Raw genomic sequence first — 26,021 nt, 5'->3', positions numbered from 1 at the left:
TTAACCTTTTAAAGAAGTGCCTTTATTTATTTACAGGGTTTAGGAAAGGAAAAAAAAGGTGTAGAAAAAGGAAATTCCAAAATAGGTGTCTTCGGCAAGGGTTGGGCGCGGTGACAGGTTTTGACCGGGTCCGGGCTGTAAGTCTCGCTCTCGGCGGTGGTCACTTCCAGGTGGTGAGGACGGTCCTCCCGGCATCTCTCATTCGGCTCCCTTTGGGCCCCAGCGACTGGCCCGGCCGACTTCTCAGCTCTCGGTCAGCCCCGTCGCCCTGCGCCAGCTCCTCGTCATACCTAGAGACAGAGGGCCATCTCCAGGGTTAAGAAGCAGCCCACGGGCCTCCAAACCCACCTGCCCAGCAGGTGGCCTTGGCAGCCCCTCAAGGGCCATCCCAGGCCACAAAACACACAAGTACAACCTTGTTAAACTGTCACTGTGGACGGGTCCCACACCCTGCAGCTGATGTTTTCATACAGGCCACCAGACAGAGTCTGGCAATGGCCTCAGGGAAAGGCATGACATACCAGGGTAGCCAGGGAGACAAGCGGTGTCTGAAAATACATTACACTCAGCACCTCGCTCAGCATCTGTGGGGCGACGATGACTAACCCCGGTCCAGACAGGGCACAGGGTGTGAGTGACCAGCCCAGAGGCGGCAGCCAGGACAGGGAGAGGCCAGTTTCACCTCCACCAGCTATGACCTACCCGCCCCTCCCCATCAACGCTCCTGTATCGGGCTTGTGCAGCGCTAAAGCACGGCCCAGGGACGACGTACAGCTGGCGCTTCTAAACCAGAAAGAACCTAGAACCTCAGCGACCCTGACCATAAGGCATCTGGTGACCTTTTCTTGCTGGGGTGGGGCCCCCACGAGAGGGGTGAAACCCACAACAGGTGTTTCGGGCCCCGGCACTGCGCACCTCCATGGACAGGGTCTCCTATCCCTCCCAGGGCTTCCATCACCCTCCTGACTCAGATCCGTAGGCATCATGAGTCCCACTTCCTGTTGGAGGAAACTGGGGCTCAGAGAGGTTTACTCAGTGCTCTAAGGTCACACAGCTGGTACGTGGCAGAGGTAGGGTTAAATGAAACCCAGGACTTCAGATTCTTGGAGAAGGAAATGGCAACCCACTCCAGGATTCTTGCCTGGAAAATCCCATGGATGGAGGAGCTTGGCAGGCTACAGTCCCTGGGGTCACAAAGAGTCGGACACGACTGAGCAACTTAACTTCACTTAGGATTCTTAATTTGGAACATTTTAACCTGAGGCTCAGAGTGTGAAGCTTCTGTCCACTGTTCTAATGTGTGTATAGGTGTCACTGCTGACCACACCCTGGCTGAGTACCCACCAAGATGTCCACATCAAATGCAAAAGGTACTAAGATGCTCAGTGATGTTGTATTAACTACGTTCTGCTGACCTCTGAAAGAGGGTGTGTTTCCATTAAAGCTTATTCCCAGAATCACCATGTGTGGGCTGAGGGTGGGCTGGGTTAGAGATTTCTGAGGATGAAGGATGCATTTTCCGCACTGGGGGGGAAAGGGGAAGGTGGGGAGAAGGGAGGCCAGTCCGCTGAGTGTCATCTTCATGGCAAACACAATGGGGTTTCCCTCTGCCAGACATGGGGAGGTCAGACCTGTGGGCCCCTCCCCTTCCTGTCTCCCTAAGGAGAGACGATGCTGGACAGAGGACTCCCCAGGGATGCTGGTGGTTCCGCCTGTGTGTGGGGGGGTCTCCCAGGAGGTGTACTGGCCCCTCTTCCCGCCAGGGACTCCTGTTCATACGTTATCACTCGATTTGCTTGTGTTGTGTCTACCTTACTGACCAAAGCGCTGGAGTGACTACCCCCTCTGTCTGGCTCATCCCCAGCACTCCTCTCGTGGGGAGAGTGTATGCAGTAAGAACCTGCTGAATAAGCAGAGGGGAGACACACAGGTGGGTTTCCTGTTTCCCTGGGGATTGGTGGTGGTCTGTACAGCTTAAAAACAAACGGAAATGAGCACTTGGTGAGCAGCTGCCATCTGGGATGCGTGACTCCTGGGGGTGGTGTGCCCACCGACGGGGTGAGCGTGAAGGAGGGTCAGAGACCAGATGGCCCTTCTCAGGCCCCTCCTGGGCTGGTGGGCTGCTCTCTGGGGCTTTTCACAGGCAGGATCCACTCACAGGGGTCAGAACAGTCATTTTTAGAAGACCGTAAAAGCAGACCAGCATCTTCTGAGCTGGGCCCTGGACGGAGCAGATGCAAAGTACCAGCCCTGCAGCTCTGAGGCTGGGGTGGGGAGCTGGGGCGGCAACAAGAGTGTCTACGTCCAGGTGGCACACCAGGGTTGCAACCACAGGCAAGAGAGCTGGCCCCCGCTGGGACACCTGAAGGGCTCTTGAGGGCACCCAGTGGAATGCAGAGTGCCTGGCATGGCAGGACAGGACAGAGACTGTGATGTCCAGGGCCCGTCCGCCCCCCCCACCCCCAGACCCATCCTCCTTGATCCCCCAGCACCTCGGCTGCAAGCCCAGAGACTCTGACGGGTCACTGAAGCGCTAGGGAGCAAGCCCTGAATGGAAGGACCCAGAACCATAGGCTCTGCAGTGGAACCTTTCCTTACTACCTCACCCGGGGAGAGGGTGGCCGAATGCATTGCAAGGAAGGTCACCTTTTTGTCCCTCCAACTGGAAGCACTGAGGCTTCTGACCATGCGTCTCACTGAAACGGAGTGTCTGCCCACACCCTCAAGGGGGCAACGGGTTGATGGTGGGCCAAGGGCCTAGAGCCCACTTCCCTGACCTCCCCAGCACCCTCAGCTCGATGAAGAGGGGCTCACCCAGGGCCCCCTCGCCTGTCTCAGGGCTGTCAGGACGGAGCCCACAAGGCCAAGCATCACGGTTGTCACCCTGAGCCGCCCACAGTGCCAACCCCGGGAGGCTCTGGACATGCCCCCACCTGGCCCCACGCCCAAACTCTTCCTCTGTACCAAGGACTCTCTGTCCGTCGTCAGCAATGGACAGAGCCTCCCCCGTCCTCCGCCTCGTCCTGGAAGGTTCCCGTCACCTTCCTGCTCTGAACCCTCGAGTGGGCCTGTCTTCTCTCCCACAGACCATGCCCCTGGGTCTGCAGGGGAACCCCCTCTCCCCCCGCAACTTTTCTCCAAAACCTCCTTCCCAGGTCAGCGGAGTCCACCAGCCTTCTCCACCATGTTGGTCACCTCTAATCCTCCAGGTCACTGACCCTAATTCCTTAAGATTCAGGCTCTCGGCTCACTGCTGCTGGTGACCTCAGTGACCAAACAGATGAGACCCTGATCCCCTGACCTACCGCCCTCTCTGATGACCTCCACCCCAGCTCAGCCCCACCTCAGGGGCACCCGACCTCACCACGTTCAGTGACCACACCCCTTGCGAAACCTCAGCCGTCAGCCTTATCCTGACCTCTGCCCCTTGACCTCTGCCCTTTCTCTTCCCAGCACGGTGTCCGACAGCCCCTCGCCTGCCCTCTCCTGTCCTCAGCTGCTCAGACTTGCTGCTTCCCTGTCCTGCCCCTTCACCTGGCGAGCACCCCACCCTGGGTACTTCCACACTCTGCCTACTCTATGCCTCGTCTGGATAGCAGACGTGCTGGAAGATACAACCAACCAGCCAGCTGGTCGCCCTTCAGGCTTGTGACCACCCTCCCCGGGCCCCGAGTGCTGCTCTCATGGACTCACCTGCGCTCCTGGGGCTGCACGCTTATATCCACACAGCAGCGGGGCTACCCGCCAGGGGCCTGGGATCGGTGCACGGGTCTAAAGTTCACAACTATTTCTTCACTGTTTTCAAATGTGAAGTGAGGGGCTTCCCTGGTGGCTTAGCGGTGGAGAATCTGCCTGCCAATGCCGGGAACGTGGGTTCGACCCCTGCTCCAGGGAGATCCCACATGCTGTGGGGAAAGTAAGCCTGTGGGCCACAACCACGGAGCCTGAGCTCTAGAGCGCGGGAGCTGTAGCCACTGAGCCCACGAGCCATGACTACTGAATCCCGAGCACCCTGGAGCCTGTGCCCCACAGGAGGAGCCATCACAGTGCGAAGCCCGAGCACCCTGCAACTAGAGTCGCCCCCACGCGCAGCTGGAGAAAAGCCCGCTCAGCAGTGAGGATCCAGCACAGCCATACACAGATATAAATATTTTTTAAAAATTAAAGAAATGAAATCGTTAAATGCACGTTTTCACTTTACAGAAATAGTCAATGCGACCCTAACAGCTTCAGTCCTTGTGCTCGAGCGCTACTTCTCTCCTCTTAGCCCCCCTTCCCCAGCCCACACCTTCTGCAGCAGTGGTACCCGTGACAACCTCCTACGGAGTGTCCCTCCACACTTCCTGCCCCGTCCACTCTCGGACCAGCCGCCACATGCGGAAATGCTGGCCGCACCGGGGAAGGGGGCACGGCGACCACCGCCCGTGTCACACGGATCACTCTGCACACCCTTCCTGCAGCTCCTCCCCCCGCCTCCCAGCCCCCAGCACAGCCCCACCCCGGTCCTTCCAACGTCCTCTCACCCTTCCACCTTGGGAACGAGTCGGACCCGCTCAGCCACTGCCCTTCTGATGGGTTCTCACTTTCTGCCGCTTTACGTCACTATCAGGGTGCCACGTAACCGGCCGTGCCTTCGTTCCCATATGTGTAAAACGGAGCCAGTGACAACCCTCACCTCACAAGGCTGCTGGGGAAATGAGCTGTGACAATGGGTGTCAGGCCCTAAATGCTGTCTGCCTTCCTCTCAACAGTATTATCCCCATCAAAAGGTGTGCACCGAGTTCCCTTGCAGCTCAGGCAGTAAAGAACCCCCTGCAATGCAGGAGACCCAGGTTCAAATGGTGCGTAAGGAAGATCTCCTGGGGAAGGGAATGGTAAAACACTCCAGTATTCTTGCCTGGAGAATCCCCTGGACAGAGGAGCCTGGTGGGCTACAGTCCACAGGGTCTCAAAGACTGAGCGAGTAATGCTTTCAAAGGTGTGCAGACTGAGCTCCCCAGTGTCACATGGGTCTCAGGGGTGGGCCTGGCATGGCTGGTCACTGCTCCATGGTGAGTGACTAGCTCCGCCCTGACAGCTCACCTGGCCAATGCTTTAATATTTCTCATGCACTAGACAGAGACTAGACAGAGGCCTGGTTCAGCACCCAACACTCATCGGCAACAAGATCTTTCCCATAACATCAAAAGGCAAAATACTCTACCCAATAAGGCGAGTTCACATGCGCCTAGAAAATCCTGGTTGGGCCCTGGCACACCCTCCACCCCCTGCTGCCCCAATCTGACACTCACGTAGCCAGTGGCACAGACCCACAAACTCACAGGATTTCATAATTGCCGAGGACTTCCCTTGGGGGTGACTTGTTCCATTTACAGTCTGGAATTTCACCGTTAGGGACCGCGATGTTGAGGGTGTCATTGATCAGATTGTACTTAAGGATTCGGTCGTTGGCAGTGCTGGAGGTGAGGGATGGGGACGCGTTTACCTGCAAGAGAGGAGACAGACCATGCCCTTCAGCTGGATCACCTACCCACTCTGGAGCATGGGTGAGCAGGGCAGAAGCAAACACTGGCCACCCCACAGCACAGGTAAGGTGGTTGCTTTACACTGTCATACCTAACACCTTCGGGAAGCACTTTCTGATCTATTTCCTTAGGTGAAGTATAACTTAGGGGATTCTTTGGCAGTCCAGTGGTTAGGACCTGGCACTTTCACGGCTGGGATCCCAGGTCAGGGAACTAAGATCCCACAAGCTGTGCAGCTCGGCCAAAAAAAAAGAAAATAATAATCATTTAAAGACAGGATTAGGAACAGAACCTACAAATCAGTCACCACACAAATAAAAATCTTAGGTCAGCGTCCACCACAAACAGAACTTCAGCGTCTGCCTGTGTGGTGAGCTCCATCCTCAGCATGGAGAGCCGCCCAGAGCTTTGCTGCAATCGGTGACCCAGTGACCCTGACCAAGCAGCATCATGGTCTGAAGTAAAAGGAAGTGCACCTGTGTGCTGCCTGCCCAGCAAAGCAACATTCTGAGCAAAGGAGAAGCCCGTCCAGCAAGTGGAAAGTTAGTCCCAGAGGCCTCTGGGAAAGTAAGCAAAGTCACCAAGCACAGACGTTCACTCTGCAGAGAATCCCACGGGCCCTTGGTTAGCGCCTATTGACTCTTACTTTGCGCACAGTTGTAACGACCTTGGCGGGCTGCTTTCTCAGGCCTGGGAGGGAAGAGGCAGCACATCTGAAAGTCGTTTAGGCTCCTCCCCTGAATGGTCAGACCATGTGTCTGTGCTGCCAGCGAGGCAGCTGATGTGCACAGTGGCAGGGGCAGTGCGGACCTCGGGTGCCCTGGAAATTACCACTGTGCTTTATCAGGCCATGCTGCGATTCTCATTACAAACATGCTACAGTTCAGATCTATTATATTATCTTAGCAATAACCTTCAGAGTTAAGATTCTAGTTCTTTAAGGAAAACTTGACTTCCATTGAAGTTACATAAGATGGAGAAACTTCATGTTGATGGACATGAGTTTGAGCAAGCTCAGGGCGTTGGTGATGGATAGGGAAGCCTGGCAGGCTGCAGTCCATGGGGTTGCAAAGAGTCAGATATGGCTGAGCGACTGAACTGAAGATGGAGGAAAAGAAAATATAAATTATTTTATGTCTGTAGATAAGACTGACTTAGCTATTTTTCTGCAGATGTGCTAAGCTGCCTCAGTCAGACTCTTTGTGATCCCATGTATTGTAGCCCGCCAGGCTCCTCTGTCCATGGGATTCTCCAGGCAAGAATAGTGGAGTGGGTAGCCATGCCCTCCTCCAGGGGATCTTCCCAAACCAGGGATCAAACCCGCCTCTCTTCTGTCTCCTGCATTGGCAGGCAAGATCTTTACCACTAGCGCCACCTGGGAAGCCCAGCTATCTCTCTACATGTACATATGTCTACACACACACACACACACACACACCACTTTCTTCTATAACCTGGCTCTCCTGGCAGCTTCTCGTGAGGTCCTCACTTTCCCTGCAAGGACCACTCACGGTGACTTGCTCCGGAGACTCAGCTTTGGCTGGAAACAACCTGAGCTAAAGGGCATGAGCTGCACCCACCTCGTGGGTCACACAAGGCTCACACAAGGAGATGAGTGGGCAGAGTGGATGCCTGCACTCCCACTGTCCGCCTGGCCCCATGCCCCTCTCCCCGGCAGCAGAGCGAAGCAAGACCACCCAGCAAGGTGGGCTCTGTGTGTGGACCTGCTGGACATGCCAGCCCCCCCCAGCCGCTGTCAATAGGAAAAGGGCACAGCAGCCCCACCCCTCTCCAGAACAGCCACCACCACATCCTGTCTGTGCCTTCAGATGGGCCGAGAAGTCCACTTCCAAACTGTGCCTTTGTCCCCAGAGTATGGTGTTCCTGATCTCTGGACAGAACACTGTTGCCTCCCAGGACTTCTGGGGCTGTGAGCTCCCTTCCTGAACGGGAATAGTGTCCCCCAAGAGGATGTTTGGGGCCTCTGGAGCTGGACTCACCCGGAAGGACCCATCTGGAAGGGGGAGAAAAATAAAATTAAAAAAATAAAGTCCTTCTGGGGAATTCCCTGGTGGTCCAGTGGTTAGGACTCTGAGCTTCCACAGGTTCAATCCCTGGTCAGGGAACGAAGATCCCTGCAAGCTGCACAGTATGGTCAAAAAAAAAAAAAAATCCCCAAACGGAAGAGGAACCACAGGCTCTGGCGCTGTGGGCGGGGCTTGCAGGAGGCGACTGACGGCAGTGTGCACATTTCCCAGGCATCAGCACACCCTCAGACCTGATCATCTGTCCTCGTCCTTCCACCCCCGTCTCCTCCCAGCCTGGCCTGGGGCCTCAGAGTCGGGGCTGGGCAGCGGCGCAGGGAGGCCGTGGGGTGGCCGGGCGCGAGGCCGTGGGGTACGGGTACCTCGATGAGCCAGGGCTTCAGCTTGTCGTCGATGATGATGTCGTAGCCGTAGCACTCAAAGCAGTGCTTGTCGTTGTTCATCACGGGCTGTGGGAGAGGACTGCGGTCAGAGCCAGGGTCGGGGCCCGGCTGAGGCCCCTGATGTGGTGGGCACGCGGCACGGCACGGCAGCAGGGCCCCATGCGTGGGTCTCACTTTTGAGACCAGCGGCTCTCCGCCTCCCCCTTCCCCGCCCCACTCCCTCTCCCTGCTCCTCCCATGGGGCTCCAGGGTGGACGTTCCCCTCAACCTCAGATAGGGTGTTTGGGAAGCAGCCACTGCATCTCATTCATCAGAGGCTCAACAACCAGCAGTGAAGGTCTCCACCGGCACAAGACTGTCCTGACACACACACACACACACACACACACACTTGCATACACATGCACACACATACACACATGCACACACATACACACATGCATGCAGACACACACACACAAACACATGCACACATGCACGCACACACATACACGTGCATACACATGCACACACACATACATGCACACACACACGCACACACACACGCACAAACACATGCACACACATACACGTGCACACACAGAGACACACATACATGCACACACACACAGAGAGACACACACAGATACACACACATACACACATGCACACACATACATGTGCACACATACGCACACACAGACACACATACATGCATGCGCACACACACAGAGACACACGCAGATACACACACATACACACATGCACACACATACACGTGCACACATACGCACACACAGACACATATACATGCATGCACACACACAGGCACACACGCAGAGACATACACACATGCACACACACATACACATATATACTCACATGCACACACACACAGAGACACACAGATGCACACACGCACACACACGTGCATGCAGACACACACATGCACAAACATGCACACACATTCACATGTACACACATGCACACACAGACACACATACATGCACACACACATGCACGCACACACAGAGACACACGCACACACACATACACGTGCACACACATGCACACACAGACACACATACATGCACACACACACGCACACACAGAGACACACGCACAGAAACACACACACATACACACGCATGCACACACACAGACACACATACATGCACGCACACACGCACACACACACACATGCACACACATACACGTGCACACACACGCACACAGACACACATACATGCACGCACACATGCACGCACACACAGAGACACATGCAGACACACACATACACACATGCACCCACATACACGTGCACACACGCACAGACACACACATACACACATGCACACACATACACGTGCACACACACGCATAGACAGATACATGCACGCACACACTCATGCACACACAGAGACACACGCACAGACACATACACACATGCACACACACACATATATACTCACATGCACACACACATACACGCATAGATACACACAGATGCACACACGCACACACACGTGCATGCAAACACTCACATATACTCACACGTACACACACAGAGACACACACACGCACAGACACACACACACAGGCATACATACATGTATATACACAGACGTGCACGCACACAGGCACAGGGCCCGCTAGGCTGCCAGTCCCTTCACAGGCCCCTTGGGATGCAGCTTATGAACCTCTGTTCTCTGTGACAAAAGTCAAATTCATTTACTTAAGATTTTTGGATCCTCTTCTCAGTTTTTAATTCCACTTCATAAACTATTCTCCAAGTGTATGAAAAACCCACCAGCTGCTTGCTTACGACACAGACTCCATGCTGCCTGAATGAGACCCTCTGGGAGAAGGCCAGCAAACAGTAGTGCTCTCTGGGGTTGTCTCTGCACCGCACAGCGAGGGAGAAACACAGGCACGACCGTGAGGACCGTGAGGGCTTCTTACGCGGCAGTGGGTGCGTGGACTCTACTTAGTACGCTGGATTCAGAACAGGAAACACCTACGGAGGGGGGAGCCCAGTGCAGCCCCACTTGTTGGAGGAAAACCAGCCTGCGGGGTGGGCTGTTTCATCACATCGAAATCTAATGGAACCACTGCATTTACGCTGAATTCTGGTGTCCTGACCCGGATACCACCCACACCACAGTCGCAAAAAGCCTCTGCAGAACAGGCAGTCACAACCCTCTGTCATCTCCCAGCTCCGCTGTCTCTGGCCCTCCGAGCATCCTGCCCGCAAGCTGTGGCTCCCAGCTTCTCCAGCACATCCCACGTCCTGTGTCCCTGCCCCTGCACCACGCCCTTCTCACAAGGTACTGCAGCCGCCCGTGTCCCTATCTCTCCCCTAAATTCCCAGAAGGCGACACACTTGGTAAAAACAAGGAGACATCCTAAATGAATAAAAATGGAGTAAATGAATCGCTGCTCCCCAAACCCTCAGAGCCTTAGAAATGCCACAGCTTTTCAGCTCTGGAGCCCAAAGTGCAGGAGGAGACCCTCAGAGGCACCTGCCAGGGGAACCGGCCTTGAGACGGCTGACCTCCCGGGGCCAGGGTACAGGCGTTCTTGGACAGCCAGTGATTCCTCAGAGCTCTGCCAGCCAGGGGAACTGAAGCCAGCCAGGAAGGTGGAGGGAGCTGGTTTCACCAGGCACTAAGGCGCCCGCATCCCCAAGTTACAGCCTGGCTTGAAATCTGAGTCCAGGACTCCACACACATCCCCACCGTGAACCCCACCCAAGTGTCGAAGTTCAAGACGTGGCTTCCGGGGGGGGAAGAGACTTGGAATGTGGCCCCTGAGACGTCTTTCTCTTACAGTTAACTAGACCAACTAGACCCCGCATTCTCCCCTGTCGAGTCTGCCCTGTGAGCCCGAGACACACACTGGAGGAGCTGGCAGGGCTCTGTAGCGCTTGGTGAAACAGGAAGAGCTCGATTCAAGACACGGGAAAGCCAGGGTGTCCACCAGAAGCACCATTTTTCCATCCATAATTTTCTTTACTAGGCTGTTTCAACATAGCCTTCCACACATAGGGGAAACAGCATAAACTGTCATTTTCCGAGATAAAATGGGAGTTGGGGGTCTTCCCTGATGGTCCAGCGGTGCTTCCAATGCAGGCGGCCCGGGATCGATCCTCGGTCAGGGAACGAGAGCCCACGTGCCACAACTGAAAGATCTCGCATGATGCAACTAACACCCAGCCCAGCCAAACAGATATATTTTGCTTTAAAAAAATGAGAGAGGGAATTCTCTGGGGGTCCAGTGCTGAGGACTCGGTGCTTTCACGGCCGTGGGCCTGGGTTCAGTCCCTGGCTGGAGAACTAAGATCTCACAGGTCCTGTGCCCTGGCCAAAAAATAAAACAAACAGGGGGTCGAGGAAGACCTTACTCTCCCACTGAGAAGACTGCACACATGTATTTCCACACACATCCACCTCGCTGCCAAGCCCGTATCACACTTCCTCCAAGAGCTCGCCTCCCCACGTTTCTGAGTCCGGGGAGTGAAGCTCTGCCCACGGCCCCGTCAACCCCCAGTGAGTGGGCGCCTACTCCAGTCTGCCCACCGGCTTCTACGCTAGAACTAGCGGCCTGCGTGCTGGTGCTCCGAGGTGTACTCTTTACTTTTCCTTGGAAAACAGAGGCGCACCTGCTTTAGGACAGTAAACAAAACAAAAACTGCAAACCAGCCAACAGATAGGGGACATGAGTGAAAAAAGAGAGCGGACTCTCTCCCGCCCTAAATGTCTATGAAACAGCAGAGCAGGAGGCCTAAAAACAAGGAGGCTGCTGAAAAGTCTATCTCCAAAGCTTCAGCTTGTGACAAAGGCTCGCTCTCCACTCAGGGGGCACAGAAGAGCCAGGGTGACAGACGTCAAGGGGACCCGGCCTGTCTGGGGAGGTCCCGAGGCCGTGGCTGCAGGAGGTGAGGCCATAAAAACCAGTGTTCTTAGCAAAAGAGCCACAAGTACCCCCCAGTCCCAAACCGTCCCCGGGTTTGTGCTGTCTCCTCGCTCTCTCCGCTCCTGGGGCTCCCGCCCACCCCCGGCACAGGGCTCACCGCCACGGCCTTCAGGGACTGCACGATGACCCAGTGGATCTCGTCGAACAGCTTGCTGGTCACCTCCTTGCCTCGGGTGCTCTCCAGGTAGAGCCGCAGGTTGTTCACGGTCCACTTGCCCCCGTGGATGTGGTTGTAGTCCTCCTGGTCACGGAAATGACGGGGTGGGGTGGGGCACAGGCAAGGCACCCAGGAAACCCAGGGGTTGTTCTCACCCTTGAGCATTTCCTGGGGCCCTCCCCCGTGGGGGGCGGGCACATGGGGACAAGGCACGTGGGTTGGGCCCCTTGGGGATCTGGGATGTGTGTTCTTAAAATAGTCATCCCTGGGTATCCGCAGGGGATGGGTTCCAGGGCTCACTCAGAGTCCCAAATCCCTGGATGCCTAAGTCCCTTACACGAAATGGCGCAGCGTTTGCGTGTAACCTACATACATCCTCCCCATCTCCCGTGCCCTTTAAATCACCTCTGGATTACACATCGGGCTTTCCTGGTGGCTCAGGGGTAAAGAATCCACCTTCCAATGCAGGAGACATGGATTTGGTCCCTGGGAAGATCCCCTGGAGAAGGAAATGGCTACATACACCAGTATTCTTGGTTGGGAAATCCCCCAGACAGAGGAGCCTGGTGGGCTATACAGTCCATAGGGTGGAAAAGAGTCAGACATGACTAACAACAACATCCCTAAGAGAAATCATAGGAAAAACTAGGCCAACTGTCCAGAAGTACCTTTCCTTTTCCAGTCACAGATTCTTTTTACCATCAAGAAAAATGTGCTTACTTAAAAAAAAAATTCTAGAGGCATGATGTATACGCTTTATGCAAAACACTGACATAGGCAGAGATATATAACACAAGGACACATCTGTTTTTGGGCCTGTAGGAACGTTATTTTATCAGAATGCTCTCACAGCACTGCTCTCCTCTCAACTTGCAAGACTGTGCATTTCAGGACCTGGCCCTGGTATCTGATCTCCTTCTCTTGCTCATCCTCCACCACGGGAAACCCTCCAGCAGTCAGGAGGAATCTAGCCTCCTGGCGGGCACTCCCAGGGCAGCTCTGAGGTCTCCTGACCTTCGGTTATAGGCAGGCCTTTGCAGTCGGCCCCTCTGGCTGGAATCTGAGCCTCCTGAGAGCAGAGACTGTCTTGCCATCCTGGTACGGGGTGCGGGGTGGCACTCTGCACCTGGGGCCCCCGGTGGACAGCCCGTCACACTACTTCACAGCCTTTCCGTGCTCCATATAACATCAGTTCTCTCTGCAGTGCTAAACTAGAGCCATGCAAGGCTGAAACTGAGGTTTCTCGGAGTAAGCATTTTTTACGTTAAAAAGCAAAGCACTGACAATTAGGATCAATGTAGCAAGTACTGCTGCGTCTGGGACGTGGAGAGATGCCAGACTGACTGTACTGCCTCTGCTCTCTTCTTCTGCCATTTTAAACGAATGGTTTCTGGGGACCTCCCTGGCAGTCCAGTGGTTAAGACTCTGCGCTTCCAACGCAAGGGATGCGGGTTCGACCCCTGGTCAGGGAACTAAGATCCCGCATGCCAGGTGGTGCAGCCAAAAGAAAAAAAGGAAAGAATAATTTCTGTTCCTTATTGATGGAAATGGTGACCTAGTGACTGATGTCCCGAGAAGGCTCCTCAGATGAGACCACCCTCCCAATTTCAGTCTGGCACCCCCGGGTCGAGGCGGCTTTGTAGGTCAACCACTGTGCACTGTCCTAGGACGTGAAATGGACAAGGTCAGTCACTGTCACTCCCCAGCTCTAACCAGACCTCAGGGAATGTGCTACTTGGCTACGAAGGGCCTGTCGTTGCTTAGCTGTCCCCCAAATGCTCGTAAGTTCTGTGCTGTGTCACCTGAAAGATCGCTTTCCCCTTCTTGTGAGTATGACATCTTGGCCGCGTCACCCCTTCTCCTCTGTGAACCTTGTAACGATGCTGCTCTCGGAACAACCTGACGGGCAGGTGACGTGGGGTCGGCCTCACGTGGAAGCCACTTGCCACCCCCAGTGACAGGTGGCTGGGGTCACATCATTCCACGACCAGCAAGGTAGAAATCAGGGCTGCTGTTTGAGAGCGAGGCTGGGTGACTTGCCCAGGTCACACAGCGGGTGAGTGATGGACATCGGATTGAGCCCAAGCGGGTCTGACCAAATTCTTCAGTAGGGTTACTCAGAAAAGCTTGTTTTCGATCAATATTTACCCTCTTTCTGCTCCAATGACAGAAAAAGACCAGGGTATTCAGGCTCCCATTCAAGCAAGATGCAAGTAGAAGAGGGTCTTTCATAGAGACATGAGGCCTTTGGGACTTGTTTGCCAGGACTGGTCAGAGCCTGGGCATAGCGCCCGGTGTCCCAGCCTTCACTGGCCACTCCAGGGTCCTCTCTCACCAGCGCCCTCGCTCGGGGTTCCAGCAGCCTTGACTGCTTTCAGCTCCTGCAATGCTCCTTCCACACGGGCTGTGCCCTCTGCTAGAATGTTCTCTCTGCATCTCCACCTGGGGAACCCCTGGCTCAGACTTCAGGTGTCTGCTTAAGCCTGTTTCTGCACAGCAGCCTCTGGCCAGCTGGCCTCCGGGATCCTTCATTCCAAGCTCCTCCAGCTCTGAGGCTCTACCTTCAGAGCACGCAAACTGTGACACATTCCTCCACACGATTACCGGACAACTATCTCCCCCGCAGGCTCTTGCCTCCATGAGTGCAGAGATGAAGGGAATTTCTTCCCATCACTGTGCGTGTAAGTGTGCGCTCAGTAACGTCCAACTCTTTTTGACCCCATGGACTGTAGCCCGCCAGGCTCCTCTGTCCATGGGATTCTCCGGGCAAGAATACTGGAGTGGGCTGCTATTTTCTCCTCCAGGGAATCTTCCCAACCCATAGGATTTGATTCATATCTCCCGCATCTCCTGCCTTGCAGGCGAATTCTTTACCGCTTGAGCCATCAGGAAAATGTACAGAGACAAGGCCAGCTGGTGGTTGTATAAGACCCAGAGCTCTGTGGGCAAACTACAGGTTTAGGATTTTGTTGAGGTGGTGGTGGTGGTTGGGGTTTAGTCGCTAAATTGTGTCTGACTCCTGCGACCCCATGGACTGGAGCCCGCGAGGCTCCTCTGTCCATGGGATTTCCCAGGCAAGAATACTGGAGTGGGCTGCCATTTCCTTCTCCAGGGGATCTTCTGGGCCCAGGGATCAAACCCGAGTGTCTTGCGTCTTCTGCACTGGCAGGTGGAATCTTTACCCCTGAGCCGCCTGGGAATACTGCCCACACTGTAGCCCTTAGCATGGGGCCAACCAGGGAGGTGCTCAGTGAGTGAATGACCATGCCTGAATCCTCTCCTATAATCCTCCCAACTGCCATAAGGTGATAATATCTCCTTTCACAAGTGGAGAGACTGAGGCCCTGACACTCAGTTAACTTGCCCCCAAGGTCACAGAACTAGAAAGACAGTAATAATATTACCTCCTTTCACAACTGGAGAGACTGGGGCTCTGACACTCAGTTAACTTACCCCCAAGGTCACAGAACTAGAAAGACAGGGCTTGGACATGGGATTTTCTTTCTCCAAGTGCCCCACCCTGACACAGGCTGGCACTTGGCTTGGGCAACCAAACTGGATACCTGGGGCTCCCCCTCATCAGTGCCAGGGCATCTTGAATCCAAGTCTTCTACCCACCCACCCTGTCCTGCAAAGAGAAAAAACAAAGAAACCCACGAAATCAGTCCGTTTCCTCAAGCTTAGTTGAAAAGAAACACTTACCCCGTGTTTCTGAATGGCGACATTGGTGAGATGGACAAACATGTTATCCAGCTCACTGGTGCTCGGGGTGTATTTCACTGTGCAGAAGCGGCAAAATCCAAGTTTATACCTAGGCGGGAATTTGGATTAACTCAATGCTCTGAGGACACGCTTAAACAAAATATCACACTTTCTTGTCTTAAAAGAGCTGCCAACATGGATGTACCTAGAGATGGTCATACTGAGTGAAGTAAGTCAGACAGAGGAGAAATATCATATGACATCCCTTATATGTGGAATCTGAAAAGAAATGGTACAAATGAACTTACTTAAAAACATAAAGAGACTCACAGACTCAAGAGAACCAACTTATGATTGTCAGGGCTCGGGGGAAGGATGGGGGAAGGGATAGTTAGGGGTTTTCAGATGGACATGTACACGTTGCTATATTTAAAATGGATCATCAGTAAGGACCTACTGTCTAGCACAGGGGACTCTGCTCAAATGTTATATGGTAGCCTGGATGGGAGGGGTGTTTGGGAGAGAATGGATACATGTATATGTATGGCTAAGTCCCTTCACTGTTTACCTGAAACCATTACAGCATTATGAATCGGCTATACCCCAATAAAAATAAAAAGTTAAAAATAAATAAACGTATAAAAAATTGCAAAAAAGAAAAGAGTTGCTTTTTGTTTTGACTTTTCAGAAGAGTTGCCTTGTAAAATTTTTATGGTTCTTTTTATATAAGGGGTTTATTAAGATATAATTTATATGCCATAAAACTCATCCACTTAAAGTGTACAACTCAACAGTCTTGGGTATATTCAGAGTTGTGCAACAATCACCATTACACTCCACAAGGAAGCCCTGTGACCATCAGTGGTCACTTCCCAATCCCAGTGCTGGGCAAACACCAAGCTACTTTCTGTTCCTACAGTTCTGCCTATTCTGGGCATGTGGTAGAAATGGAATTGTACAACACGTGGCCTTCTGTGTCTGGTTTCTTTCTCTGAGTATGTCTGCAAGGTTGCAAAGAGTTGCTTCTTATTTTCAAGATTCACATTACTGTCAAAGTCACCATCTTACTCAACATGGACCACATGCCAGGCACCGCAAGTTCGAGGAACCTGACCAACGACCAACCTAACAACCCTTGCGAGGGTCCTGAGGAGTAGGAGGAATCATGTCAAATCGGTCTTTTTTTCTGGCCACACCTCGTGGCTTGCAGGATCTTAATCCCTGACCAGGGATCGAACCCCAGGTTCCCTGCAGTGGAAGTACTGAGTCCTAAGAAGGCGACTGCCAGGGAATTCCCAAAGCACAGTTTTAAGGATGGAAACAATCCCCCAGCTCTTACATGTAGCAGCGCAGCGGGCGGTACGTAGACACCAGAACGTACAGGCGCAGGTCGAACTTCCTGCCACCGATTAGTAACGGGTTGTTAATGTACAGAGAGATCACGTAGGCTTCCTTGGTGGACTGAGTCACAAACCTGGGTGTGGCAGAGAAGGCTGAGCTTAGATGCAAACACCAGAGGGCTTTAACAGGGAACAGACTTGAGTGTGCCAAGGGGGAGGGGGTCAGGGAGGGATGGATGGCGAGTTTGGCATCGGCAGCGGCATTAATATTATATACAGAATGGATAAACAAGGTCCTACTGTGGTACACAGGAACTGTAGTCAATATCCTGTGATAAACCATAATGGAAAAGAATATGAAAAAGAATATACATATATAACTGAGTCACTTTGCTGAACAGCAGAAATTAACATTATAAATCTGCCTTACCTCAATAAAATAAATTTTTAAAGACCAGAGATCTTTAGTTGGCTGGTGACAAGCTTGCTGCCTCTCATCAAGTGAGAGGCTGGTTTGTGGGGAGGAAACAAGGGCTGGGGTTTGGGGGCAGTATCCATGGAGGAACCCCCGGGGGCTGGCATCATGTGGTCAGACTTCAATGCAGGACACGAGGTGGTGTCCCTGCCATTCCTGGGAAATCCTGACACTGCCCACCCCTAAAGGACGGCACCCACGGCCCAGGCATTCCTCAGCAGTGAAGAACCTCACAGAGGCAAGGAGTGAGGCTCAGCCTAAATCTCCTGGGGTCCTCTGCCCCAGGGAGCCCCCAACCCAGGGAGGAGGCCTGACCTGACCATGCCCAGGTCTTCTCTCACCCTGGCCACACATACTGCCCGGTGCTAGGGTCCATCTCCAACTCGACCCCGTGAGGCTGGTGCCACTGTGTCCCCAGTTTACCCGGATGAAAAACCAGAGAGTCCATACAACAAAACTGACTCAGGCGGTGGGTGTCAGACAGGGTGCAAGCCCAGGCACCCAGGGGTTAAGCACGTGCTTCGCCCCCTCAGAAGCACCAGGACTGGACGGGTCTCCCCCCAGCTTTCAGAACAAAGAGCAGCTGGCAAGGCTCCCTGCTCCTGTGACCTTGCCCTGCTTTACACATCTCTCTCCAGGTGAGATTCTATGCCTGGTGATGCTGCTGTGGCCACAGGGCCTTGCCCTGCCACCAAGTGTACACATGCACAAGGGCTGCACACCTGGGAAAGCAAGCAAGCCACCCCCCCATTCCCCGCCCAGCCCACCAGCCCGTGGCCGAAAGCCTAATGACACGAGACAGCTGCTGCGAAGCGCACGGGACGCCCGTCCACTTACGAAGATGTTTTGCTGTCCCGGGACCACTTTTTGATCTGCGAGAGCTTGTTGATCAGGAAGATGCCCTTTCCCTGGGCTTTGCCACAGGGTTTCATAATCCACGTGCTCGAGGGGCTTTTCCGGAACTCCTCCACAAACAGGTTGTAGTCGGCGGGCAGCATGTAGGTGACGGGGACAAAGTCTGAGGATATGGGAGAGGGGACAGCGGTGAGTCAGCCCAACAGGGGCCACGGCAGAGAAATACCGCCACTGCCTTTCCAGGGCCTGTGTCGTTACCTTGCACCCCCTGCCCAGCATCTGATGGAGCAAGGACTTCTGCCGTTCAATCCATGTGAGACAGGTACATCTTGCTTTATTGCGCTTCACAGATAATGTGTTTTTTGACAAAATGAAGGTTTGTGGCAACCTGGCGGGGAGCAAGTCTATTTTTCCAACAGCATCAGCTCACTTTGTGTTTCTGTGTTACATTTGGGTAATTCTCACACTATTTCCAACTCTTTCATTATTATGTTTGCTATTATGTTTGGTGAACTATGATAAGCAATCTTGATGTTACTGGGTGGGCTGAGACTTACGGAAAAACCCAAGGGAACTTTCTGGCTAAGCCAATACGACTGCAAAAAAAATGACAACTGACAGAAGGTTCAGATGATGGATAGCGTTTCTAAGTAATAAAGTATCTTTAAATGAAGGTATGTGCACTGTTTTCTTAAGACATAATGCTATTGTACACTCAACAGACTACAGTTTAGTGTAATGGTAACTTTTACATGCAGTGGGAAACCAAAAAAATTCATGTGACTTGCTGTACAGCAATATTCGCTTCATTTATTTTTTATAATTTTGTTCTTTTTATTTATTTTTGGTGGCACCGCACGGCTTGTGGGATTTTAGTTCCCTGACCAGGGATTGAACCCAGGCTCCTGGCAGGGGAAGCATGGAGTCCTAACCACTGGACCGCCAGCGAATTCCCACTGTGGAATTTGCTTTCTTGTGGTGTTCTTGAACTGAACCCACCGTCTCTCCGAGGTCTGCCTGTAATGAGTTCTCTCTTGGCTGTGTGCCAGTTACTTTGTAAATCTGTGCCATTTAATCCCCACAGCAACCTCTGAGCTCGGCATTGTTATTATTCCCATTTATCAGACAAGGACACTGAGGCCCAGAGAAGTCACATATCATTTTCCCCAAGTGTGCAAAGGGATTCTGAAACTTTCCGCCAGCCCAGTTTTTCTCACAGGATGCTGCATGGACACACCGCTCTCTCTGGGCCTTCCCAGACACAGGATTTACCCCTCCCGGAGTCTGCAGCCCATGGAGTGGCCCCCGCCCTCCTGAGCACATTTCCAAGGCAGTGACACAAACTCAAGATTCCAAAGCTGAAGCCCTCCCCGCCCCCTGCCCTGCTCCTCCGTAGCCTGTAAACACTCGGAAAGAAAGAGGTGCTCAAAACTCGCACAAACACACTCATCCCTCAGAGCCAACAGCTGCCATCCCCGTGCCGTGTGCCAACGGGGGAAAAAACGCCACGGCCATTTATTTGAAAGGACACGAACCCAGGTAGAGGTACTTCCCGCTCTCGTCCTTCTCCGCCAGCGGGCTCCCTTCCTTCTCCAGCTCCTTCCTGTATCTCTTGATGTTCTTCACCATCAGGTCCTTCCGCGTCAGCTCATAGTGGTTTGGGAAATGGTTGACTATTTGATCATCCGAGAGCCGGTAGCCAGTTTCGACACTAAAAACATTGCGGATGGTCTGCACGCTCATCCTGAAAGAGAAGCGAAGAAGGGACGTGCGGGACGAAAGCTCAGGGTGTGTCCACGTGGAAGGAGGACTCATTAAGGCCCAGGAACCTCTGACCAGGAAGCATGTTCCTCAGAGCTTACCTGTCCCCAGCCCGTACCTGAGCCCAGAGGGGTCCAGCCTACGGCAGCAGATGTGTATCTGTGAGGATACCTGCACAGTCTGGGGTGGGGGCTGGGGGCGGGGGCTGCTCTGAGTCTGTGCCCTGACTGGCTGCACTCTCTGGCACAGAGTAGATGCTCAATAAATGTTTCTCGGTTAATGATAACGCTGATTATCAACACTAAACGAGACAGACCCTTTCTGACTATGAAGTCAAGAAATTCACTAACTCAGTATCTGCACTCCAAGTCAGGAAGGACAGGGACCCCTTAAAACCAAAGCCCCAGGGACTTCCCTCGCGGTTGTCAGGGAAGTCAAAATGGAAGCAGTCTTGTTCAGGCTTCAGAAGCCGGAGAGCAGGCCTCTGACCGACTCGTCACCCCGCCTGGATTACACGCCTGCCTGCAAGCACACCACTGCTACCAGCAAGTCAGGCGGCACTTTGGATAAGAGAGGGAGAGGACCCTGGGTTTTCTCTTGAGCCCCTGGAGGCCTGGCCAGCCCTCTTGGGTCAGGAAAATCCTGTATCTCACAAGGTTTGAGACAAACAGGATTGTGAAAGTGAAACCAGAGCTGCATGTCTGAAGTTTACGCAAACTGTTGATAATATCAGCTGCCCAAACTGCAATGTGAAGTCTCACCCGTGAGGTGGGCACACCACCTGGGACCTTTTCCCAACTGAGACTCTAGATCCTAAGGGGTGCCAGTGCTGGTCAAGTCTGGAGTTGGTCGGCCCAATTTGGTGATGCGCGTGCCGTTACTTTCCTCTGCTGTTCCTATTTTTCTTCTTTTAATGACTGTATATTGAAATTAAGCCAAGTAATCCTCTACTAAATATTGAAACTGTGTGTGTATAATGTTTCTTTTGTTAATGAATCCTTCGAACTTAAAAGTGACCAGGGATCCCCTCTGCATTGGGAGCATGGAGTCTTAGCCACTGGACCCCCAAGAACTCCTTTTTATGTTATATGATATCCTATTTTACACTGTTGCCACAACGAGGAGAAAAAAAAAAAAAGCAGCTGTAATTCCTGAATACCATCAAATGTTATTCAGGGTTCAAATCTCCCCGATAGTCCGATAAATACTTTTCAGAGCTTTTGCAAATGAGAAGCCAGGCCTTCTCATTAGTTGCTCTCTCTCACATGTCTTTAAATCTATACTTTCTCCCCCACCTTCCTTAATTTTTTTTTCTAGGCGATTTATTTGTTGAAGACACTGGGTGCCTGTTCTGCAGGGGTTCTCACAGCTTCCTTGTTTACCATGCTCCTGGGGGGCCTGCACTTCCTATAAACTGGGTGTCAGACCTAGAGGCCCAGTGAGCTGCAGGTGGACGGGGAGCAGAGCTGTGGCCGGGGCAGCGCATGCTCCCACGGACCAGCACATCCATCCTGGAGCCTTTCCCCTCAGGATGTCGGTGACTAATCAGCAGCTCCACCCAAGAGAAATACAATGTGACCCACGCAGCTGAGTCATATGGTGAATTTTCTAGTGGGTACATTAAAACAGAAGTTAAAGAGGCAAGAATAATTTTAATCTGACTCATTGGAAAAGACCCTGATGCTGGGAAAGTTTGAGGGCAGGAGGAGGAGAAGGGGGTGACAGACGATGAAATGGTTGGATGGCATCACCGACTCAATGGGGCAAACTCTGGGAGACCGTGAAGAACAGGGAAGCCTGCCATGTGCTGCAGTCCGCGGGGCTGCAAAGAGTCGGACACGACTCAATGACTGAACAACAAGCAACAGTCCAACATCTTATCATCTCAACATATAATCAACACAGAAATTAGTGGTGAGAGACTTTACACTCATTTCTCCAAGCTGGAGCCGGCAGTGTACACCACTCGGGCACCACTGTTTGCATCAGTCACACGCAAGTGCCTTCTCGCCCTGTGGTCAGCGGCTCCCGTCCTGCACAGACGTAGACCCTTATTTTGTGAGAGGTTACAAAATGGTGAAAATTCTCCTTTCTCATTCCTCCTTCATTTATTGGCAGGAATGTTTCTATGAGGAGAAATTTTCCTTCCTGGACAATTCAGACAGCCCATGAAGGGTTTCTCCAGGGAAGACTGAGTGACTTTTTTCCTGCATCAGTTTTCCAAATGGTGAGCTGGCTCCCTGCCCCCCACCCCCCGACCAAGGATGTGTGACGAGCTGTGTTCTGGGCCCCTATCACTGCAGAACAAACGACCCAACGTTCGCTACCTAAGATAACCACCATGGTATGCTATCTAGGTTCTGTGGGGGTCAAGAATTTGGGCAGGGTGCGGCTGAGCGCTCTGCCCCACGCGGCACTGAGGTCACTCAGGGGGATTCAGCCAACTGGTCTGGGAGCCCGAGCAGGCTTTGTCCACAGCTGGCACCTTGGCGGGGTGCGGTTCCCCCACACGACAGTCCTGGGATGGGCAGGCTTCTCATCTGACAGCTTGAGGCTCCGGCTGGGGCTTCCCACACAGGAACTAGAAGCTGCTGGCTTCTTAAGGTCTGGGCCCCGACAAAGAACACACTGACCATGTCCCACTGGTCAAAGCAATTACAGAGCCCACCCAAGGTCAGGAGAAGGGGACAAGACCCTTCTCCCACCTCCAGAGGGAAGTAGTATCAAAAACACAGCTATTTGTAGAGGGAGGCGAGGTTACACAGCATATCTTACGAGATCTCAGTTCCCCGGCCAGAGATTGGACCTGGACCACAGTAGTGAAAAACACTGAGCCCTAACCACTAGCCAACCAGGGAGCTCCCCACTGTGGCCATTTCAAATGTGTCACAAATGATGCGGGTGGTAAAGAATCTGCCTGCCATTGCAGCAGATGCGAGAGACACAGGTTTGATCCCTGGGTTGGGAAGATCCCCTGGAGAAGGAAATGGCAGCCCACTCCAGTATTCTTGCCTGGAAAATCCCATGGACAGAGGAGCCTAGCAGGGTACAGTCCATGGAGTCACAAGAGTTGGATACGACTGAGCGGCAGGCATGGTGTTTGGTTTCAGTTCTTCTGGGGGGCATGTTTATGAACTCACAGATTCAAACATGCATCATGAGTTTCAATCTGTTTCAGTTATTCTTACTGAAGCTCTCGTTCTCCTTATTTGGGGCAGAAGGAACTCTCTAAGTTGCCTTCTGAGTCTTATTAATGTGAATCTAGTAGTCCTTGACCACGTCTTTGCTTTCCCATAAGACAAGCTATTCTGAGCTCACCTTGTACAAGCCTTCCTGAGGCCTGGCGACAGACACTTCTGCAAGGAGTAAGGGAAACATTTACCTACTGAGTAGCCTGACTGTTAAAGGGTCCTAAGGCTCCACCCTCCTTGTTCCATATCCTGTGTCACTTTGTATCAAGTCCCTTCTGGAGAAGTAAAATAACTTTCCCCTTGAATTTGAGCCAACCCAATGCAGTTCTTTGGGCTTCCCTGATAGCTCAGTTGGTAAAGAATCCACCTGCAATGCAGAAGACCCCGGTTCAATTCCTGGGTTGGGAAGATCCACTGGAGAAGGGATAGGCTACCCACTCCAGTATTCTTGGGCTTCCCTTGTGGCTCAGCTGGTAAAGAATTTGCTTGCAATGTGGGAGACCTGGGTTTGACCCCTGCGTTGGGAAGATCCCCTGGAGAAGGGAACGGCTACCCACTCCAGTATTCTGGCCTGGAGAATTCCATGGACTGTATAGTCCACGGGGTCACAAAGAATCGGACACAACTGAGCAACTTTCACTTCACTTCAATGCAGTTCTTTGGCCAAAAAGAACGGCAGAAGTGATGGCATGCCATTTCCGAGACTGGCCCTTAATGGCCTTGAGAGCTGCCACCTCTCTCTTGGGCCCCCGACACCCCACAAGCCCAGACTAGCCAGCTGGAGGAATGTGAGAGCTTTGTGGAGAGGAGCCCCTGTTGTCCTGGCCAAGGGCACTCTAGACCAGCCAGGTCCTGGATGACCCACCAGGAGACAGCGGATGCTGCGTGAGCCCAGGCAGGGTCAGTGAAGCAGGCAAGACCAAGAGAACCGCTCCACCAAACCGACAAACTCATGTTAACGGAAAGCGGTTGTTTCGAGCCCCTAAGTTTTGTTTTTTAATATTTATTTATTTGGCTGCGCTGGGTCTTAGTTGTGACACACGTACATTCGTTGCGGCATCTGGGATAGTTAGTTCAGGCATGCGGGATCTAGTTCCTTGACCAGGGATCGAACCTGGGCCCCTTGCACTGGGAGTGCAGAGTCTTAGCCACTGGACGGCCAGGGAAGTCCCCAGGCCCCTAGGGTTTCTGGTGCTTGTTCCTCGCTGTCTGGCAATGGATGACCCATGCACTCCCTCCAGCATGGCCACTGTTTACCTGTTTCATGCTCCGTCTACTTCCTGCCCACGCACAAGGTGTTTTTGCACAGCTGTTGTCAGGATACAAATACAATTTCATAATATGTTTTTCTTCTCATTTATTGTTGTTCAGTTTCCCAAACTGTTTTACGATCATCACAGGATTTTAATGGCTGCACCTTAATCTGCTTGGTTACTGTATTACCTTTCCCCGATTGGTTAATATTTAGCTGTTTTAAGTAATTTTCCCTAACCAATTTCCAAGACCTGACCGGACACTCAGTGCTTAAAGCATGAGCTCTCAACATCTCCAAATATCCAACTCCTATTAAACTGGTCAGCCCTTCCCTCTTCTCACTCTTGGGTTCAGGAGAGCTCCACTCTGCTCAGTGTTATCCTCAGCCTGGATGGGAGGAGAGTTTGGGGGAGAACGGATACACATATATGGCTGAATATATATACATGTATAAGGCTGAGTCCCTTTGCTGTTCACCTGAAACTGTCACAACACTGTTAATGGGCTATGCTCTGATACAAAATAAAAAGTTAAAAAAAAATAAAAGCACTCCAAAACCCTTCTCAGCGTGAAGATGGCAGCACTGAACTCCCCCTCACCCCCCACCCCGGCATGAGAAGCCGAAAGCACACACTGAGTTCTGCTGGGTCCACGGCACCAGGCAGCAGGACATGAGACAGCAAGTACCAAATGCTGTCGCGCTCAGCCTTCCTTTCAGAGCTCCTGTGAAGCAGCGTTCTGGACAAATGACGTCACTTTACCTCCGAGAGGTGAACCATATGCAGATGCTGACCCACTTCACAAACGCCCTCCCTGCCTGCCGCCCCGCTCCTGCAGGGGCAAATCAGGTTTAAAGAGCAGGTGACTTCAGAGTTGTCGGGAGCACAGCTCATGTCATCCCTCTGTCCACTGCCGGAGCTTGGGGGCTGGGGGTTGCCCACTGTGCCCGGGGCCCGGCCAGGTGCCGGGGAGGCTGACAGAAGCTAGGCTGGGTCCTCAATTTTCCGGGCTTCGCAGGGACACCGACAGGGGACAGGTGGGGAATCACAGACATGGCGTTTGCTGCCACCTGAGCAGGGTAGCCCGGGAGGGCCTGCCGGGCAGAGCTGGCTTCCAGGGCACATGCGCTGGCACGTGAGGGAGGTGCCGGTGGGGCTCCTGCCCTATGCCAGCACCACCTCACATTCCGTGCTCCCTGAAACCTCAAACAACCGAACCTGGGAAGACAGGTCAAGGCCTCCGCGAACAGTGGGGTGAAGGCGCCAGGGCTGAAGCCACGCGTGGCTCGGGCTCCAGGGTCTGGACGTCTAACACCCGGGTGCGCTGTCTCTGGAGGGTAGGCTGAGGAGAGGCAGAAAGCACAGCGTGTACAAAAGTGC

General features: G+C 53.0%; 1 protein-coding gene across 4 annotated transcripts in view; it reads right to left on the bottom strand.

The window, feature by feature from the left end:
* The window catches only part of TTLL1 (tubulin tyrosine ligase like 1), a 36,427-nt gene continuing 10,406 nt past the window's right edge, over positions 1–26,021 (bottom strand). For all 4 annotated transcript variants that reach the window (XM_040233150.1, XM_040233151.1, XM_040233152.1 and 1 more), the window contains 8 exons: positions 19,972–20,180; positions 18,419–18,599; positions 17,106–17,240; positions 15,767–15,875; positions 12,005–12,148; positions 7,933–8,019; positions 5,322–5,485; positions 1–290 (listed from right to left, as the gene is read on the bottom strand). In XM_040233150.1, coding sequence (XP_040089084.1) covers positions 161–290; positions 5,322–5,485; positions 7,933–8,019; positions 12,005–12,148; positions 15,767–15,875; positions 17,106–17,240; positions 18,419–18,599; positions 19,972–20,180 — 1,159 coding nt within the window. In that variant the 3' untranslated portion in view covers positions 1–160. The remainder of the gene's footprint in view (positions 291–5,321; positions 5,486–7,932; positions 8,020–12,004; positions 12,149–15,766; positions 15,876–17,105; positions 17,241–18,418; positions 18,600–19,971; positions 20,181–26,021) is intronic.

The sequence above is a fragment of the Oryx dammah genome, unplaced genomic scaffold (assembly GCF_014754425.2).
Source record: "Oryx dammah isolate SB20612 unplaced genomic scaffold, SCBI_Odam_1.1 HiC_scaffold_29, whole genome shotgun sequence".
Lineage (NCBI taxonomy): Eukaryota > Metazoa > Chordata > Mammalia > Artiodactyla > Bovidae > Oryx > Oryx dammah.
This window is presented reverse-complemented; position numbering and strand designations above follow the sequence as displayed.